The 18584-nt window shown below is 49.3% G+C and overlaps 7 protein-coding genes across 7 annotated transcripts; 3 read left to right on the top strand and 4 right to left on the bottom strand.

The window, feature by feature from the left end:
* Nucleotides 1-477: 477 nt before the first annotated feature.
* A1O9_01581 (uncharacterized protein) lies at nucleotides 478-1530 on the top strand (the record flags this gene model as incomplete). The annotated part of the gene is made up of 1 exon (XM_013410739.1): nucleotides 478-1530. One exon carries the CDS (start codon nucleotides 478-480, stop codon nucleotides 1528-1530), a length of 1053 nt encoding a protein of 350 aa, XP_013266193.1.
* A 314-nt stretch (nucleotides 1531-1844) lies between these two features.
* Nucleotides 1845-3641, bottom strand: A1O9_01580 (uncharacterized protein; the record flags this gene model as incomplete). Its single annotated transcript, XM_013410738.1, has 1 exon — nucleotides 1845-3641. One exon carries the CDS (start codon nucleotides 3639-3641, stop codon nucleotides 1845-1847), a length of 1797 nt encoding a protein of 598 aa, XP_013266192.1.
* Nucleotides 3642-5020: 1379 nt separating this feature from the next.
* On the bottom strand, nucleotides 5021-6750 carry A1O9_01579 (uncharacterized protein; the record flags this gene model as incomplete). Its single annotated transcript, XM_013410737.1, has 5 exons — nucleotides 5021-5106; nucleotides 5170-5250; nucleotides 5320-6106; nucleotides 6161-6529; nucleotides 6589-6750. The coding sequence occupies 5 exons, from the start codon at nucleotides 6748-6750 to the stop codon at nucleotides 5021-5023; spliced, it is 1485 nt and encodes a 494-aa protein (XP_013266191.1).
* Nucleotides 6751-7271: 521 nt separating this feature from the next.
* On the top strand, nucleotides 7272-7677 carry A1O9_01578 (uncharacterized protein; the record flags this gene model as incomplete). Its single annotated transcript, XM_013410736.1, has 2 exons — nucleotides 7272-7437; nucleotides 7499-7677. The coding sequence occupies 2 exons, from the start codon at nucleotides 7272-7274 to the stop codon at nucleotides 7675-7677; spliced, it is 345 nt and encodes a 114-aa protein (XP_013266190.1).
* A 237-nt stretch (nucleotides 7678-7914) lies between these two features.
* A1O9_01577 (uncharacterized protein) lies at nucleotides 7915-9803 on the bottom strand (the record flags this gene model as incomplete). The annotated part of the gene is made up of 5 exons (XM_013410735.1): nucleotides 7915-8313; nucleotides 8368-8454; nucleotides 8503-8646; nucleotides 8696-8866; nucleotides 8931-9803. 5 exons carry the CDS (start codon nucleotides 9801-9803, stop codon nucleotides 7915-7917), a joined length of 1674 nt encoding a protein of 557 aa, XP_013266189.1.
* Nucleotides 9804-12299: 2496 nt separating this feature from the next.
* A1O9_01576 (uncharacterized protein) lies at nucleotides 12300-12868 on the top strand (the record flags this gene model as incomplete). The annotated part of the gene is made up of 2 exons (XM_013410734.1): nucleotides 12300-12427; nucleotides 12508-12868. 2 exons carry the CDS (start codon nucleotides 12300-12302, stop codon nucleotides 12866-12868), a joined length of 489 nt encoding a protein of 162 aa, XP_013266188.1.
* A 1749-nt stretch (nucleotides 12869-14617) lies between these two features.
* A1O9_01575 (uncharacterized protein) lies at nucleotides 14618-17007 on the bottom strand (the record flags this gene model as incomplete). Its single annotated transcript, XM_013410733.1, has 2 exons — nucleotides 14618-16505; nucleotides 16553-17007. 2 exons carry the CDS (start codon nucleotides 17005-17007, stop codon nucleotides 14618-14620), a joined length of 2343 nt encoding a protein of 780 aa, XP_013266187.1.
* Nucleotides 17008-18584: the final 1577 nt, after the last annotated feature.

The raw sequence follows: 18584 nt of genomic DNA, 5'->3' as shown, positions 1-18584 counted from the left end.
CATCCTTCTAGCTTAATTCGTGCACCTCCACTGCAAGGCTGAACCACGGCTTATCACATGATTTCCCGTAGATCCACCAAAGGAGACATACATCCATAAGAACCTGGCCTCTCAGTTTCCAGTCGCACACTACCATGTTTTTGGTAGCTCCTCAACTATTATTTGGCCACTGATACCTTTGGCTTACCCTACTAACATCGGCAACGAAGCTTTCACCGTCACCGTGCCCATACTAGCTGTCCACGGTCACGGTGGAGAGACCGCGACCGAGATCCAGCCAGGCTGATAACTTAAAATCTGAAAAATGAGCGTTCAGTTGGCAATCTCTAGTACGCACAGGCAGACATCTCGAGCAAACGCTCCGATCCGTTGGAAGAAAGACCCCGATTTCCGCTGAGACCCCCTAGAGAGGTCAAGATGCCTTCTTTGTTTAGCCCGATAACGATTGGAAAATGCCAATTGAGGCATCGTGTCATAATGGCTCCCATGTCACGATTTCGTGCGGACGAGTTTGGAGTTCCCCTACCCATGGCGACTGAGTATTATTCCCAACGAGCCGCCCAAGAAGGGACCCTACTCATCGCGGAGGCGACTTACATATCCCAAGCTGCCTCAGGTCGCTCTGTCAATGCGCCTGGAATCTTTACGAGGGCACAGATAGCTGGATGGAAAAATATCACAGAAGCTGTGCATCGCAAGAACTCGTTCATTTTCCTGCAACTGTGGGCAGTCGGCCGCGCAGGGCGCCAAGAAGCTGCGGATGCAATTGGGATCGATCTTATTAGCAGCAGTGAAATCCCGATAAATGATGGGGATGCAATACCACGTGCAATGACGGAAGTCGAAATCGAGGCCTTCATCGAAGCTTATGGACTAGCAGCTCGAAATGCCATAGAAGCTGGGTTTGACGGTGTCGAGGTACACGCGGCTAATGGGTACCTGATCGACCAATTCCTTCAGGACACTTGCAATCAACGCACAGACAAATGGGGTGGCAGTATTATTAACCGAGCTCGTTTCTGCCTCCGAATTGTGGAAGAAGTCGTTGAACAAGTCGGCTCTGATAGGACAGGACTCCGCCTTTCTCCATTCAGTCCTTATCAAGGAATGGGCATGGAAAACACGATTCCTCAGTTCACTCATCTAATACGGAGCCTGCAGCCGTACAGCCTAGCATATCTTCACTTGGCGAGCCCAGTAATCCATGGCTTATCTGCAAATCTTCTGGATTTTGCCATTCAGGAGTGGGACAAAGACTCGCCTTTGATCTTGAATGGTGGATACGGGCAAAAAGAGGCTAAAGACGCTCTAGAGGTGATTCACAGCAATCGCAAAGTGGCTATCAGCTTTGGAAGGCACTTTTCGTCGAATCCTGACCTTCCTTTCCGGCTGCAACATGAATTGGACTTGACTCCACCTTGTCCTCCATCGTTCTATGCGGCTAAAAAAGCGCACGGGTATGTCAATTACCCGTTCCATGAAAAGTTTTCGACGACTACAACAGCCGACACCCTGATTGAAACTGTTTGAGGGCTCGAGCTATTGGAAGCAATATGTGGAAACCAAATCGGTTCAAGTGCCAGGTTTTCCAAGGGCTGTCAGTCTTGCATGCCTTGCCTGTGTCTCGTTGCTACTGCCGATGGCAAAAGCCTCGAAAAGGATGGAACTAATGAACCTTCAAGTCTCTTTTATATTCCTGAAGTCTAGTACTTAGTTATCTGACCAATGAGCTACCTCCTACACGTCCTTTGCCTATTACACTGCAGTAGGGCAAATGAAGTCTGAGGTGGCGCGCCATTTTCCATCATCGTGACATCGTCTCTCATCAGTGTTGAAATCAAGTTTTATAGTGTGCAACATTGGATGTTGTTGCCCCCAGGACAGAGTCCAGCATGCGTCGATCCCTTGCAAGATGATGTAGGCTGACAAATACCCTCCTGCGCACCGACAAGACAAGTGCTGTAAGTACAACATTGAATATTTGCAGCCCCTGGGCATAGACCAGGGGTTGAACTCCCGCCTTTAGAGGAGCAAGATCCGGCACCAATGCACTCTCCAGATACACCGCTGGTCGGCAGGACGCAAACGCTGCTGGTCGCTGCTGGTTCTGCTTTTGGGATGCAACACTGGATGTTGGTTGGTCCCGCGCAAAATCCAGGAACAGACTGAGCCCTCGCATCGGAGCACGCAGTCGTTGACATGCATGTTCCCAATACCCCCTCATCGGTCTTGCAGCTGTCGCCACTTCCATCAGGTTGATAGCAGCATTGAATATCGGTCGCTCCTGGACAATAGCCTGCCTCGGAGACGGCCCCTTTTCTAGAGCAGGCGCTAGTGGAGATACACGTCCCATAAAGTCCATTTTGTGCTGTGCATTCGGTTACAGGCGCCGTAGTTGCTGTAGACGTCTTAGAAGACGATTTCGTTCCCGAAGGCTCTGGGCCAATGCTAGACGCTAAAGGGCCGGCACTATCAGCGTCAGGATTTGTTCCAAAACAGATCCCGCCGAGTGGGAAGGAAGTGGTGGCAATAGTAATCTCAACAGGAGTCTTCTCTCCGTCCGTGGTACCTGCCTCAAATTTCAACTCAGCCCCGACAGAGGGTTCGATTTCGACACCAAGTGTTTTTGCGGGATCATCACAAACTCCTCCCTCAGAATGGGCTGTGGCTTCCAGTTTGAGGTCTATAAACGGCAATTTCAGTTCAAGCCCAGCCTCGACACCTTGGCCCAAAGCTTCGGCCTTCAATCTTATTGCTGGCATGAAGAACATTTGCAGAGTTGCAGAAACTTGTGCTTCGATCGTCGGTGGTAAGAAGTTGATGTCAGGCAACCAGCCAGAGAACTCGTTGTCCAAAGGGTCGAAAAGGTTCGCTCGAAGTATTGCAGTGTCTGGGATCGTAGACGTCACGCCTCCACTCACTGTGATGGAGCCTTCGATGCCCGTAACTTCCACACCTGCATCGATATCTAAGAATGGTCCGACATTGAGAATATCCGGAGGGATCGTGATGCCGTTCAATGGGAAGGATAAGACAGTCTCCTTGAACACCTCTTTCTTCGATTTGAAGTTGCTGCCGAGTTTGAGCTTCAGGTCAGCCACAGCCGATACACCTTGTGGGCTTATCCTGAGTTCCACGCCATCAGGTAACCCGATAAGATTTTGTGTCACTCGGAGTTCGAAGTCAATCTGGCCAGTTGTTCTGCAGGCCTCACACTCAAGCTCACCAACTATTGGACCTTGTTCAATTTTCGCCACGAATGGAAGCTCATTCGCGAGAGGAAAGGATACTCCTTTAGTGATATCACGCTTGCCTGGGCTCTCGCCTCGTGGCATTGCAATATTGCCAACCTGCAGCTGGTATGATCGTGCCAAATCTCTCCAAGATCCAGTTGTTGCATTCAAGTGGGCGATATTTTGGTCTTCATCATACAAGATGTCGGACACCAAGTATGGCGTCCTGTATGGGTTATCACCACAGTCTCCTGTGCCAACAACCATCAAGAAGGTATGATTGTCGGCACCGTTGACCCAATCCCAGACTCGTTGTGCATATACAAAGCTTTGATCGTCTTCGAACTGCAACTCCAACCCCGTCTGAGTAGTATTACAAGAAAGAAGCATTCCGTCAAATTTCTCCATGGAGAGGACATTTTTGTGGTCCTCTGGTGCGTAGATGGTGAAGTTTGCCAAGGGTGTACCATTCTCTACGATGAATTAGTAAGGAGATGTAGTCGAAATTCCGAATCACAAGATGTGTCTTACTATCAACCCCCCACAGAAAGGTCTCGGCGCTTCGCAGATCCAAAAATGAAGTATCTCGAGGCCTGAGGCCGTACTTTGGGCCAGCATGCCCACCAGGACGAATTTCGACCAGCTCCAGAGCGCAAGATATATGGGCAATAATAGTAATCACGAAGACAAAACTAAAAGAATGAAATAGTGAAGCCATGGAGAAATATGTGCACGGCACCGTGGCAAAGAATGACTGCGCTTCAAGCTAGAATGGTTTCTCTCGAAGATCTGAGCCTTGCTACGGCGCCCATGGTATTATTATGCTTCTGTCTCCCCTTTCAACAGCAACACGGCCCCGTCACAAGTCCTAGAAATAGCGAAACTGTGCCAAGCATGAAAAGAAGCTCAAAAATGTAGGCCATAACGACATTCGGCTGCTCAAAGCACATTAGAGAATCTAGGGCAGGCTTTCCAAAGGACCGGACAAGGCTGTCTCGAATGCGTTTCGGATTGACATTGGGCCATGCTCGGGGCCAGGGCAGGGAGAAACCTTATTGGCGGAGCGTTCCCTGCATTGCCTTGGTCAGGCTACTCGCCCCCCAATTTCTTGTGCAAGCCACCCAGTCTTGGCTGTTTGGATCTGCACCGTCGTTATGCGAGCGATGCATGTATTTATGATTGCGAAGGGTTAGTTGTCGATGAAACATTTGTTGGTGGACGTATTCGTATCTTGAGATGCGTTGACGGGTCCTGTACCATCATTAGGAGGTCATTTGCATGTATCCATTCTGAGATCACAACAATTTTCAAGCACTGACTAGTTTCTTTGATTCTTTTCATACTCCGTACGGAGTACGCGGATGAAATTTTGCCTGCTGCCTCTTTGCGCTAGCACTCAGCTCTAGCGTACCAAGTATAGCATATATCATCTTATCACTATCACTTTCGCTGAGTAATGGAAGGTATCTGTCTTATTATGACTGATAACTTAGGTGACAAAGCGGACTTGCAATATCACGCCACCGAATAGGCTTAAATGATATAACGTCTCACCCACGACTTGAGCTCTGGCTCAACACGCTGTATCTCCTTTTCCCTACTGATAACTTCAATCTCCGATAAATCAATTTCGTGCAAGGCTAATGGTTTCGACCGGAAGAAAACCCAAGCAACCGCCCACAGAACTATTCATGGTGTCAGTTGGCCGAGGAGAATATGCGCAATTGGAAATAGGAGTGTAAGTCGGGTATCAATTCATCGCGTTCAGTGGGGACGAGACAAGGAGATTACGTACAAAGGAAGATTGCAATATCAATATAGTAAGTGATGAAGGCTGAAGTGCTCCAATTGCCCGGGAAAAAGACGCTGTAACCTTCAGACGAGAGTCAATGTTATGACTATGGTTGGAAAGGTCAAGACAGCTTTCATTGCTCACCTGAGAACAGAATCACCAAAGTCACCGCGACGAGAGTTATCCATGCCATATATGGCTGGAACGGGCTTCGATACGGCAGACCTAACGATTTATATCAATGCCTTTCTTTCTTGCTGCGGTGGTGGAACGGCCTTGCTTGGATCAACTTACGGTTCCGGCTGATGCCCTGACGTTTCAAAGCATAGTAGAATCTCACGAACGAGACTTGGATAACAAGCCAGCCTATAAGACTGGAGATCGTCGTAATGTTTACAAACCATCCGAAAACCACAGAAGAGTTACTCCCGAGACTGAGGTACACCAAAGGCATGAAAATCAATGAAGCCGCAACCGCGACCCACGGTGTTCCAAATCGATTGACTTTCAGAAATACAGGCGGTGCTTGGCGTTCCTCTGCTAGCCCGTACAGCGTACGCGATGCCAGGAAGATGCAGGCTGAACCGCAACTCAAGGCAGATGTACAGACCACCGCATTGATTACTGAAGGGAGTCCCTTAATTCCCAGACGCTGGAAAGCAATCACGAAGGGGCTTTGCTGAGCAGTTCCGGTCCTAATGCCCAGGTTTGGATCGTTGTAAGGGACCAATAAGCCAACAACAAACATGCTCAGAATGTAAAAGATTGCGACTCTCCAGAACGTCATTTTGATGGCGTTCGGGATGATTCTCCTCGGATTGCGGGTCTCGGCTCCAGCCAGTGCGACGACTTGCACGTTGGCGTAGCTATAGGAAGCAGATAGAAGAGTGCTCCAGAATGCAAGGAATCGACCAGTATTCTTGTCGCCGTGGACAAGGTAGGTGTTGAATACGCCAGGATTTTTCCAGTATCGAAATCCGATCCTGTCATGTTCTGGGTTTCCTCCAAGGTCGACCACGATTCCAGCAATAATGAGACCGATAATCAAGAGGATTTTCAGAGCTGCGAAAAAAACTTCAGACTAGTAGCGCTTTATTAGCTTGGTTTCTCACGAGATCGTGTGGAATTGACTCACCTCGCCATACCAGCGAACAGCTGAGAAGTTAAGAATCGCAATGACCACCATGAATACGCTGTACCACACGGCTGGATTGGTGCTGGTGTCCCAGAAATTGATAATAGTAGCTGCTGCTGCAAGTTCAGCTGGGGCCGTGATAGCCATGGTGTACCAAAAGTTCCACCCAGTTGCAGTCCCAAGCGCGGGTTGGATGAAATGGCTGGCATGCCTTACAAAGCCTCCGGTCACAGGCATGAAAGCTGAAAGTTCTCCCGTGCAAAGAGCCACTCCGATAGTGATCAATCCCATGAAGATATACCCCAGGAGTGCACCGACAGGCCCGGCAAGGGCTATTGCCTGTCCGGATGCGAGGAAGAGGCCAGTTCCCTAGCTTTCGTGAGTTTGACGTGTTTGGTCAGCTAAAGTGTGGATGTGGCTTCACTTACTATCATCCCAGCAATTGCGATCATGTTGATGTGCCGGCGACGTAGATCTCTTTTGATTGTCCCATTCATTGGGTCAGCGTCGTCATGTCCTTCGGACATTGTCCCGTCTGCTATACCCATCTCCGCAGACTTGCTGTTCGAAAAAGAGAGCTTGGAGTCCATGTTCATTGATGTAGCGGATGCAATTCGTCAAACAAATTCCTATGAGATTGTCCACGAAGCCCAGGATCAAAATTCTGGAGAGACCTTTCGTTTATGTAAATCCCTCTCCAGCAAGATGCCTGTTCTCTTATCAGCATCCACAATCTCGTGAGACAAGGGTCTATAGCCGACTCGACACTTTTCCAATCGCAAGACACCTGTATCTAGAGTTCATGATGGCTCATGTCCAGAATCCATCTCGGGAAGAGTCAGATGTCGGTATATTGTAGGATTTAATGGAGTGGGAAATCGAATTCGCCGGTCCGAAAATTGACCGTTGAATTCGCTTCGTTAGTCACCTCGCATCAATTCCAAGAGCCCCTACTCCCTGGGCCGCCAATGGAGTTACTTTTACGATCGCTTAAGTGTGTAATATTTCTCCAACACGGCCGCATATATTGACCATCATCTCCAAATGCATTTGCGTGTTGGAGATATCGGATCGCAAGTCGTGATATCGAACTAATATCATCTCAATTAATATGGCGGGGGCATCCGACGAATTCGAACTCTATGATTTGCATGTTGAGGTCATCTGCCCCCTCGGCGAGCGGATATACTGTGGCGCGAAACCGGGGGACCATTTCTTTTTACGAGGCGAAATGCTTCATTTACCTGAAGGCCAAGGCTTCAGTATCTACAGTCTTGGTGAGACCACACTCCAGCTCGGTACATAGTTGTCGCGGCACGACTAATGCTACCTGAACAGCAGCGGTGCTTCCATTATTGGCCGCAAAGCAACGACCTACTCATAAAAATGACTGGATGACCACGGACAGCCTGATCGCATGCCCAGATCCGAGTTGCAAATCACAGTTGAAAATCACCCGCTTGCAGCCTCGCCAGTTCAGCCACGCCGAAACGACAGCAGTGCCTCTCAGTGCATAGGGTATAGTAAATATGTAAATGAGGAAAGAAAATGTCTTCTTGCTAGGCTGTGTATTTATCATGAAATTGAGTATTTGTCTTTGGAGGTCGCTTCGCCTTGCCAGCGCGATGATAGACTTCTGAGTTCTCCTTGGTTGGTTAAATGAGATTCTGCGTTGAGAGAAGCACAGAAGAGACCTCGATTTTTCGCGAGAGAAGCATCAAATGAACTGAATCAAGCTCTTTGTAGAGGTGGCTTCACCTGTATTCGCCTCCGCAGTCGCCCATGACCTCGAAGATCTCAGTTCTGCGACTCCGTGCCAGCACAGCGTTGAGCTGTTCTTGGTCTTCATCACCTAGTCGCCATCCATAACTAGCCAAGTTCTCCTCTCCGTGCTCGCTGACTCCCATTCTTGCGCCAACGATAACCGCGCCCACATAGTCGAAATCTAAGACCCATCGAGTAGCCACATTGGATACTGCCACGTTGTGCTTCGTCGCGATGGTTTTCAGACTTTGCAGTAACTCCTGAAATAGTGTCCATCCACCCCAGGCAAGTATCATTTCGAAATACTTTCGCTGACTGGGTGTAATGCTGTCAGAGAATAATTCGGGTTCGGGTTGGCCCAGCCATTTTTCTGCTAGAAATCCACCACACTTCACGAGGCATCAGTGACATCAGGCAGAAATATTCAGAGTAACTATGCATACCAACGTCCCGTATGTCAAAAGCTTGATTCCATGCTCTTGGCAGACTTTGCCCATTTTTATCGTTGGACGACTGTCAATCAAGGAGAACTGCGATGTCAATCAGTTGTGGCCGCTGTGATCGCTCGCTGATCCTACCTGGACTTGATTTGTAACAATTTTAACTCCAGAGGCTAGTACCTCCTTTAGTCGCAGTGTGTCGAAGTTACATAGACCAAGCAGCCTCACTCGATTATCGCTTTGTAGCAATCGCAATGCCTGGATGTACTGCTTGTCTTCGTACTGCCTCAGTCAGCGCATATACTCAGGTGAGAGTGGCATTTCCCCATACAAACTGCCAATGGAACTGTAGAAGGTCAACATGATCAGATGCAAGCCTTCTGCATCTCTCTGAAACATTATCGTGGACCACCTTTGGGGTAATTGTAATAGGCTGGAATACGCAATACTTGGTGGACCCAAATATGGTATCCGGATAGGAGTAAGTCGATCGAAACTTGCCCTGAAAGCTGGCAGTCAGCTTGGTGAACTAGCTGGGAGCCCTTCATTGCATGGTTTGAGCTTACAAAAAGGATCTCTGCATCGCCGTAGTGATCTGCCATATCATACGCAGTAAAACCTTGACCGACAAACCTCCAAAATTGAGAGAAAATCCTAGATTTGGGTGCAACACCCCAAGAGGGGCTTGAAAGTTGCCATAAGCCTGAGAAGAGCCTTGGTAACGTCTGGCTACCGATCTGAAATTTTTCAATCGTTGTACTAACACCCGCACTATCCCCGTTCGTCAATGCTGTTTGAGGGAATTCGTCACTTGCAATTTCAACTTCTTTGGCAAGAACGCCAGCAACCACGCCCAGGCTGCGCTCAAAAAGAAACTCTTGCTCCCTAAATCTCCACTCTTCACGGCATGTATTCAACGTTTGAAACAGTGCATCCAGTTTCTTATACTCGCCCTGTGTGAAGTCCCTTTGGCCCGAAGGCTGGTTGAGAGTCTTCTGGACTGCGGTCAAGGCTTGGACAATATCTCCATCCACAGACGTAATAAGAGTCTCTAGTTCCACTTGACCAGATGAGCCTTTAATGAGACGGACCGACTTAGCCTGATCAACGATGTGCCTTATTTGATCAAGGCTGTCGAAGCTCAAGCCACTACCAATCATAGCTCGAATTCGGTGCTGTGCAATTGCGAAACTGGGGGTAGCGCGCCAGCCCATTGTACCATCATGCTCAAAAAGCGCTCCGAGATATATCGAGGATGATTTTTGAAGATGATTTCTTGTATGCTCCTCGAATATCGACGTGAAGCTCGGGTCCGCTGTCAATATTGAACGTATCACAGAGCGCAAAGCATCTGGCTGTAAGTTTGCGATGATGGTGTCAGTCATCAAATTGACATGGGCCTTAGTGACGGTCCCGTTTCTGCTTGGCTGAATGGCCATCTTTTCGTAACACGCTGGGCAGGTCCTTGTTGTTGAAGAATCCCAAAGTATGCCGGCTGGAGGTCAAGAATATAGATACACTTCCCCCAAAGGAACCCCAGCTGAGAATATCGTTAGCAAAGAAACTCAGGGAGTAGAACTGAATAGAATGAGTAAAACTACCATTTTAGAAACCCGAAACCGTAAGCTTCGGAAAGAAGGAGCCTGGATGGAGACGGGGCTGACGAGATCTGAGATGTGATCAATTACTGTATTGTGCTGGTGGATCTGTTCGGCAACTCCACTGACTCGTATAACCTTTTTTTCCTCCGCGACCGTCTGTTCAACTCTGTCATGGTCGGTGAGGTCGATCAGGCGGGACCGGCGTTCAAGAACAGGAGAGTTTTGGGGCGGCCGGCGACTTTCGTATCAATGCTGATAAGAACAACACTACGACAACCATCATTCTCTTCAATAAGGTTGATAGTGCCATATCCGACACTCAGCTCACCAAGGTAAGGGACCAACTGGACGGTAGGAACAACCTACGAGTAATTGTGGCTAAATAAACGTTTGGATTGCCCAGAAATCGTCGAGCATGCCGTGGCCGATAATGTTACTACTAGCTTTTGGGATTGCATCTTCGGTCTGAAAGCCCCATCAGGAGCAGTATCTGTTGTTTACCATGACAGGGCCAAGGGTTACAGTTAGTTCGAGTGTGCACACGAGTTCGATCGACGCTCGGCTTTCTCAGTTAATGATGTTCGGTTGTGGCTTCCCTCAGGATGTATTAGATGTCGGTGTCGAGTATCGAGTGCTCGTACGGAGCACCTCTGCGGGGCCGTCGACCCAGGCATTCTGCATACATACTCGTACATAGATAGATAGATAGGGCAGGCTCGGGCCACATGGCGCGGCTTCCCCAATATTATTGGCATCCAGCAGGAGCCTGCTACTCCCAATTACATAAGCCTTGATCTTGCCCGACACCTCGAACCCCCGTAAGCTTACTCTTTGGAAATTCAACGACAGAGACTAATTAACATCTGGACTTCACCAATCGCAAGCTCGGCTGACCGCCGGAGGCACCCTGATTCCTCGTCCAGACTCTAGCGGGTATGGGACCGCATAAGTCTGTCACTGATCCGCAATACGCGAAGCTCGGCTGCAGGGGATGAGAGTTCACACCGACGTCTGATGAGACAGCAGCTCTGAAGCACGCCATTCCCTGTTGCTTGATATCCAAACCTCGGTGGGCAATTGCTTTGTCTTGAGAAATTCTGTCCGGATTCACGACCCAGCTTCTTGACGTGTACAAATCGCTATTTTGGGCATCCACAGGCTCGAGATGTCAGCGCCCAAGCAAGAGCTCATACAGGATAACCGCTGAACAATTCCAGAGCAGCTTCCTGAAAATGAACGATGCACGTAAAGTAGTCCGGACCTCTACTACAAGGTATGTGAGATCCCCGACAATCAAAGTCTTGTTGGCATTAACATCTATGTACTAGTGGCTCCAATGCTTGCCTGTCATGCAGGAAGGTCAAAATGAAATGCCGCATTGACCTGGGTGCAGACAAATGTCAAAGATGCACACGAAAGGCCTTTGAATGCGTTTTTCGCCAGCATCGGCGAGGGCGTCGGCCCGCGCTCAAGACGCAGTCTGATTCTACGACGTCTGCTCATGTGGACGAGCCAGGGTCGGACACGAGGATGGGTGTTCCGGCCTCAAACCCAACGGAATTCTGGAGCAGGTCCGAGACCTTCCAACCCCCTGATTTGCTCAATATGCAAGCTATGAAAGGACAGTTTTCGTTACAAAATGTACTTAGTACTGTCCAGAGAGTTGACGACCCCAGCCGACCGTCATCGGCTGCACGTTCTCGGGATCCAATCCAAGTGGGCCTGGTAAACTATCACATTGCCTTGTCTCTTTTCGATGAGTAAGTCCTTGCTTCATTAGAACAAGATGTACCTCGACTGGGAGATGTGCGATGTGAGGATAAGGCCCACGATGTCATCCGTTCGGGAGAAGCGCCTTCAATACCTTTTTGAAGTGTGGGCTCTTCTTGACCTAATCAACTCCGGTCGAGCATGGGGTACGGGTACCAACATGCTATTCTAAGCCGAAGCCGTTGAAATCTGTACCGGACGAGCACATCCCTGTCATAAGATCAACCATATTGCGTGTGGAGTTCATCGCTGACAGAAAGTTCTAGATTCATGAAAAATCTCAACCCTTACATCTGTCAACTTGATCCCACTTTGCATACCTTCGCCCATGTCCAAGAGAGATCAACTTTTCTCCTAAGCACAATTCTCACAGTTGCTGCGAAAATTTTGAACCCTTCGGTATATCCGGGATTGAAGGATCATGCAGAGACCTTGTTCACTGAGAGTTTTCGGAGAGGGGACAAATCGCCAGAGGTAGTACAAGCAATATTGATTTTGACATATTGGAAAGAGCTCGACGATACGCGGGCATGGCTATCAGTAGGATATGCTATTAGATTAAGTATGGACCTAGGGTGGCATAATCTGTCACCTGGAGACGATCAACAGCCCAACTCTCTGACAAGCTTGGACCAAAGAAAGCAGAGAAATGTGGAAAGAACCTGGCTTGTACTGTTCGTCTATGACCGCAGGTGGGATCTCATATGCTCTTGCATTCATTCAGTATTCGTCTGAATAGGAGCTTGTAGTTGAATGCTAACAACTTGTCTAGTATAAGCTTACAAACTGGGAAGCCTCGAATGATCGACCGAAGCAGTTTTCTCGAGTCAGTCGACACCTGGTACCGATCGCCGTTGGCATTGCCGAGCGATGTTCTCTTATGTGCCTTCGTTTCGCTCCGGCTCCTAACATCAGAGGTCTTCGAGCTTCTTGAAATCCAACGTGCCCCAAGTCCGCAAAGTCCAACTCATCAAATCGAATCTCTGTTGAAGATCATCGAAAGGCAAGTCAAGGCGTGGCAGGAGCACTGGCTGCGAATTGCCGAGAATGGTGTGTCCGCAATCCGTGATAAATCTCTTTGGGTTGTTCTGACCTCTAATCAGCTGGATGCGAAGCTTGTAACAAACTTCTGATACGGTTTTACGGCATTCACCTGAGGTTACTTCTCTCGTCATTTTCTCTCAAGCCTCCCCTGACATTGCCGTCAACAGCAGCCGCTATGAGAACAGCGGCCATTTGGACCAGTCACGCCAGTGCAATTGAGATGCTAAGTCTCGTTTCAAAGCCTGACATCTCGCCCCTGTTATATTTTGCTCAAGATTCGGTACATGTCATGATAGCGTATGCTGCAGTCTTTCTCGTCAAGGTGAGTCAAGGGCAACCAGCATTCCTCGACAGGAACCGCTCGGAAAATCATACTAATCGCCCACGACCCCATCCTAGTTACTACTGTGTGTTTCGAAAGAAATACGAGCGGAGCTTGAGAAACCCACAATCGACACGATCCAGGCGACAGCCCATTCCTTTGCTCAACAAGCAGCACCCACGAAATCTAGCTGCTGGCTGCAAGCCAAGTTCCTCAGCAACGTACTACGGGAATTTGAGGACGCAAGCCGAAGTCGACAACAGCATTGGCATCGGCATCAGCATCGACATCGACAGCCACCAAGTACAGTCGCCATTGTTGGTCGGAAGTCTGGCATCGACGTCGGCACAGGTATACACAGAGCCCTCAACCCCAGCGGGCCGGCACTGGGCATGGACACCTCCTCCCTCTCATCATTGTCCTCACTCGTGCCGGACAGCACAAGGCGAGCCAGCAGCAACAACCCGGCCCCAGGCCCAGTTTCGACGCAGCTATCGTACACCCAGCAATCGGCATACACCACCTCCTCGATGCTCGAATCAGGCGGTCACTATCACTCGCACCCACAGCCACAAGCACCAACACTAGCACAGCCACAAGACTTCGCCTTCTCCGACGACGCACTGTGGGAAGTCATGTTTGCGAACGCCGGCTTCAACATCACCGATGGCACTTTCCTGCCTGATGCATACGAGTATCAGGCTCGCGACACTGAACAAGCCATCTACCAGGACCGTGCATCGTAAAATGATAATGGGGCTCTTTCGCGGAGGTCTTTTCAGCAAGGTTCTCGGGGACGACACACAGGGGGCTTAGCACAGCACAGGAGAGCATAAGATATCTCATGTCATTTACTTTTGGGGGATGGACTAGCTAAGTAGCGTATTCCAATCAACTCCATTCCAGTTCCAGTTCGTTGAGTTCAGGTCTCGTCATCAACATGGCCATCATCATGATTTATTATCGTCCCCAAACCTCGCTGGAACCTAATTGTTCATGAGTAGCACGACAAATCCACACTACCTGTGCATACATGGGATGTAAGTATGACACCAGCAGCTTTTCCCATTGAATGTCGATGTCTTTCAATGATATGCCAATAGCACATAGAAGATAGCTTGAGTTCAAATTCAAAGCCTTGATACACCGTCCGCCATTTTCTCAACCAGTCCAAATTCTAGCCAAGGAACTCGCCACGACCTAGCTAGAGACGGTCCAATAATAGCACTAACATTAGAATGTCTGTAAAAAGAGCAAGAAAAGAAGAAAATAAAGACGAAGGCAGAAGCTTAGTCATTCTCATCTACTAGCGTGCCTGACCGCATATTTCCTGATGTTCTTTTGTTATGAAAATTGCTGTTTGAGTAAAATGGTGTCTTTTGTCTTCCGAGGGACCCTGCATTGCATGCATGCACCTATGCGTTCTTGGTCCGCAAGGGACAAGAGATATTGCATTCCCTATCAAGATGTTGGCTGGTTCTCATCACGAGGACATCTTGAAGATTCGGCCCGCTCTTCAAGATCGTCGTCTCTTTCTCGTAGTAGAATCGTCGTCGATACTGCTCAGTTTTCTTCCCTTTGGACGGACGGTGGTCGCAGGAGGGACATCAGTGCTATTTGGAGTAGTAACCTCGCTGCTCGGCACACTCTCGATACGGCCACCGCCTTCGAAATCGCTCGAAGCATCGTATTTAGTGTCTGCTGTGCCATCCAAAGGGTTGTAATCATAGTTCTTGCCAAATCCTTGTTGTTTGCTGGACTGGCTTAGGTTGCCAAACAGCTCATCATCGTCCTTGTAGTCGCCGAAATCGAGACCACTGGTCCCTGCTGTGTTGTGGTTAGTCGAAGTGTTGCCGAGGCCAGTGTTTCCGAAATCGTAGTTCCCGTTAGCATCGGTGGGGAAGTCAGTAAAATAGTCACTGTTATTGAGAAAGTCATCAATATCCAGTGGCGGAGCGGGGAGAGATTGGCCGTCACCAATACCAGGGATAGACCCAGTGGGACTCAATGGTTGCAGAAGGTTGGTGAGGTTCTGGACGCTTTTGTCCTGTTCTGCTTGAAGCTTGGCGAGATGGTCGAGATCCGCATTGGTACTGGCAAGGTTTCTATGGAAATTGGCGGGCCCTGGCGGCGGCGTAGAATTGATCAATGCATTATCCGAACCGGAAGGTTGGCGGGCAGAGTCATTCATCATGCGAAGGACTTCAGAGCGTTGAGAGCTATTCAGTGGGCCAGTTCCACCAGAAGCCTCGAGGCTATTGAGAACGCTGTTGAAGTCTTGCTGCGGAGTCGACGGCGAGGCGGAATTCCGTGCGTTTGCATTTTGAATCATCGACATCATGTCACGTTGAGGAATGTTCGCATTGCGATGCTGCACATTCGGCTGTACACCAGTGTTGGTACCGTTGACTCCTGGATCAAAGACTTCTTCCAGGTTGGGTGACAAATGGGGTTGCTGGGTGGTCTCAATGTGCTGGTTTGAGAGGCGTGCACGTTGAGGGTATGGGCTGTTGTTGGAAGTATCTCGAGGGGAGAGAGTGCTTGCTCTGCCTTGTTGTCCATCGGTGAGCAGAAGCTGTTGTTTCTTAAACGATTTGGCGAGACCTGCTTCTGGACTGACAAGGTTATCAAAAGTAAAGTCACCCACGTCGACAACATTTGCTTGACTCGTATCAACAGGCATGGCGTTACCAAACATGTTTGCGATTCCTTGCATTCCTTGCATAGCATCATGGCCTTGGAGGCTACGGTTGTAGACGGTAGCCAAGAAGGTAAGAATGGCATTGATGGAGTTCTCATGTCGATTGTGTTGGTCTTGAAATGTTGCCGCTTGGCCGTAGAGCTGTTCATGTTCCCGCTTCAATGCTTGCATCATTCGGGAAATCTGACCTTGTTGGTGACGTATGGCGGCCAATTCTCGCTGAACACTTTGGAATTGCTCCTGGGTCAAAGCGGTCTCTGCTTGGCCAAGGGTAAGCTGGCCAGGTCGACTACGAACACGAGCTTCTGGATTGTTGACAACGATATCGTCGACATAGTCGTCAGGATCATCTTCATTGGCGTCGTTCTCGGATTTGCCCTTTCTCTTGTTACCTGTCCCAGTGATGTTCTTGGGTTTCTGGATCAGCCACAACAAATCTGGGTGACCTCTTCGGAAGTAAGGATTGGTGTATTCACTAGGGCTCTTGTTTTTTCTCTCACTCGCCCTCATTGAATTATCTGACAGACCCACTTTCTTGTGGAAGCCGTACATGTTGAGTTGTCGGACGAAGGAAGCGTAGTTGTTATGTTTGAACAATTCAGGAATCAACTTTTTGGCAAATTCATCTTCGTCCAGGACAATGAATGAGTTACCATCATCTGACCAACGGATAAGGTCGGTGTTCTTGCCATCTTCGAGGAAGCTAGAGCGGATTAGCGCCTGTCGACCGTGTGAATTCACAAAACCTACCTGTTGAGTTTCTGGACAAAAGGTGGAATTTGTTTTCTCTTTGCTTGTGCCTCTTTCTTTGCAACTTGGGCCTTTGCCTCCAGGTCAGCTATGTCGTCTGACCATCCGGGATCTGGTTTGGGTGCTTGAGCGTTTCCAGCCTCGACCCATGATGGCGGATCTTCGTCGACTCGACCGCGGCTGCTGAGTTGGGCCATGGGCCGGCGCGTGAGCTGATTTGAGGGCTGGGGATTGGCTTGAGGATAGGTATTGGAGTTCATGGCAAAGTTATTCTCATTGTACTGAGGAAGGTTGTTCTGGCCGGCTTGACCCCACTGAAGGAACTGATCATTAGAGAGTTGAGGGCCCACTCCATCGGCAAAAGCAGGGGCAGTCGGATTGTGCATCTGCTGAGGATATGATACAGGAGAGGTCCCCGGAGCAGGGCGCTTTCTTGAAAGGCCTTGAGAAGCCATGGTGGTGCGCTGAGTCTTGTCGTCAATGCTTTGTGCTCACTCAAAGATGAACAGCAGCAAATGTCCGGGTGGGAAAAAGGCCGCAGTGAAGACGGTAACGTGTGAACTAATGGCTCGGTGATATACTAATGGACATAGTCCGTCGTTTTGCTGCCCGCGCAAGACGATGAACAATACAAGATGAGAAGGTGGGCTACAATCGCGGGCAGCCTCAAGAAATTCGCAATGGAACCACGCGGCGCCGACGGATAAGAGACAAGGTGATTTCAGAAGCACCGAGGACGACGACAGAGATGCTGAAGGAGACGGCAGCCGAGTGGCTATAGATCGAGGGCTGAAATGATGGGAGGAAGAGGTGATAGTAGAGGCAATGCGGGTGTTGGTAGTCCTTGCGGTGCAAATGCAGTTCCGTGCAGAGCAGGCTATGGCTAATTATGACATCGCCTGGCCCAAAACCATTGAAGGTTGCAGGCTCGCAGCTGCCAATATTGCAATACCAAGACTTGCTCCTTCCCACTAATCAAAATTCAGGAACCGGCTTACATAATGCATTCCATGCCACCAAAGCGCAGGAAGGAGCAAATCATCTTCCGGCAGGCACAACCCGCTGGCATAATACGGATAAGGCCGGCTCTTCATTATTGTATGGGTGAGGACTGTAGAGGAGTAGAGCGTTGGTTTGCTGTGCTTATTGTTATCCGCGTCTCTTTCTTCATATCATTTACAGATAAGAGAGGGAGTGATGGCATTATCGGCATCAGCAATGATAGTCCCCAGGACAATGTCGCGTTGGGAATAGCATTCGGACGAGCTCGACAGTCAAAGATTGGAGCGTCTAGACAGACAGTCTCCATTCATGTAGATAGAAGAGGCAATGAAACAACTGGTACCCAAAAATCGAAGCAGCCACTACATGGAATCTACCAGAAGTCCTCATGAACAAACGACGACTTTCATGTCTACATGGTCATTCACGAGGCACGATCGAGCACTACGGAGGTCTCTGCCTGCATGTGCATCAAGTTTCAACTCAACCAGAGTCAACCATCCACGAACTCCACAAGCTGCGTCTCTGTGTCGAATCAAGGAGATGATTCGATGATGAGGGTGTTGATTGGCAGGCCTTGTTGCAACAGCTAGCACCTGGATGAGTTTAGCATCCGAGAGGGTCTTAAGAAGGGTGCCGTTGTCAAGCATCTGTCAATTTCTTTGGTAATTCAACAGACACATCCATCACGTCTGCGACATGGACGATTGGTGTGGCTTGCAGCAAGCACCATTTGACGCACAAACTTCCCATCGCCACGAGCCACGGGGCCAGCCATGATGCCTTGTCCGGGCCCCAAGGCACGATTGGACAGTGCAGGGCATAAGACAAGGGCCGCTTCGCCTAGACAACATTGGGGCAGATCCATGCGGTTGGCTGACCGGTAGGCGGATGGTGGGGGAGGGAGTCTGCTCATCGCTCATCAGATCCATTTGGACCACCTCGAAAGAATTATTAGTGAGATCTAAAAAGAAAAAGAGAACACGGTCACGGCGTCGTTCGTTGCCACCACTATGCGCATTTTCAGCTG

Source organism: Exophiala aquamarina (genome assembly GCF_000709125.1).
Source record: "Exophiala aquamarina CBS 119918 chromosome Unknown aczIA-supercont1.1, whole genome shotgun sequence".
In the NCBI taxonomy this organism is placed as follows: domain Eukaryota; kingdom Fungi; phylum Ascomycota; class Eurotiomycetes; order Chaetothyriales; family Herpotrichiellaceae; genus Exophiala; species Exophiala aquamarina.
The sequence above is the reverse complement of the archived record's forward strand: the minus strand, read 5'-3'. Positions and strand labels throughout refer to the sequence as shown.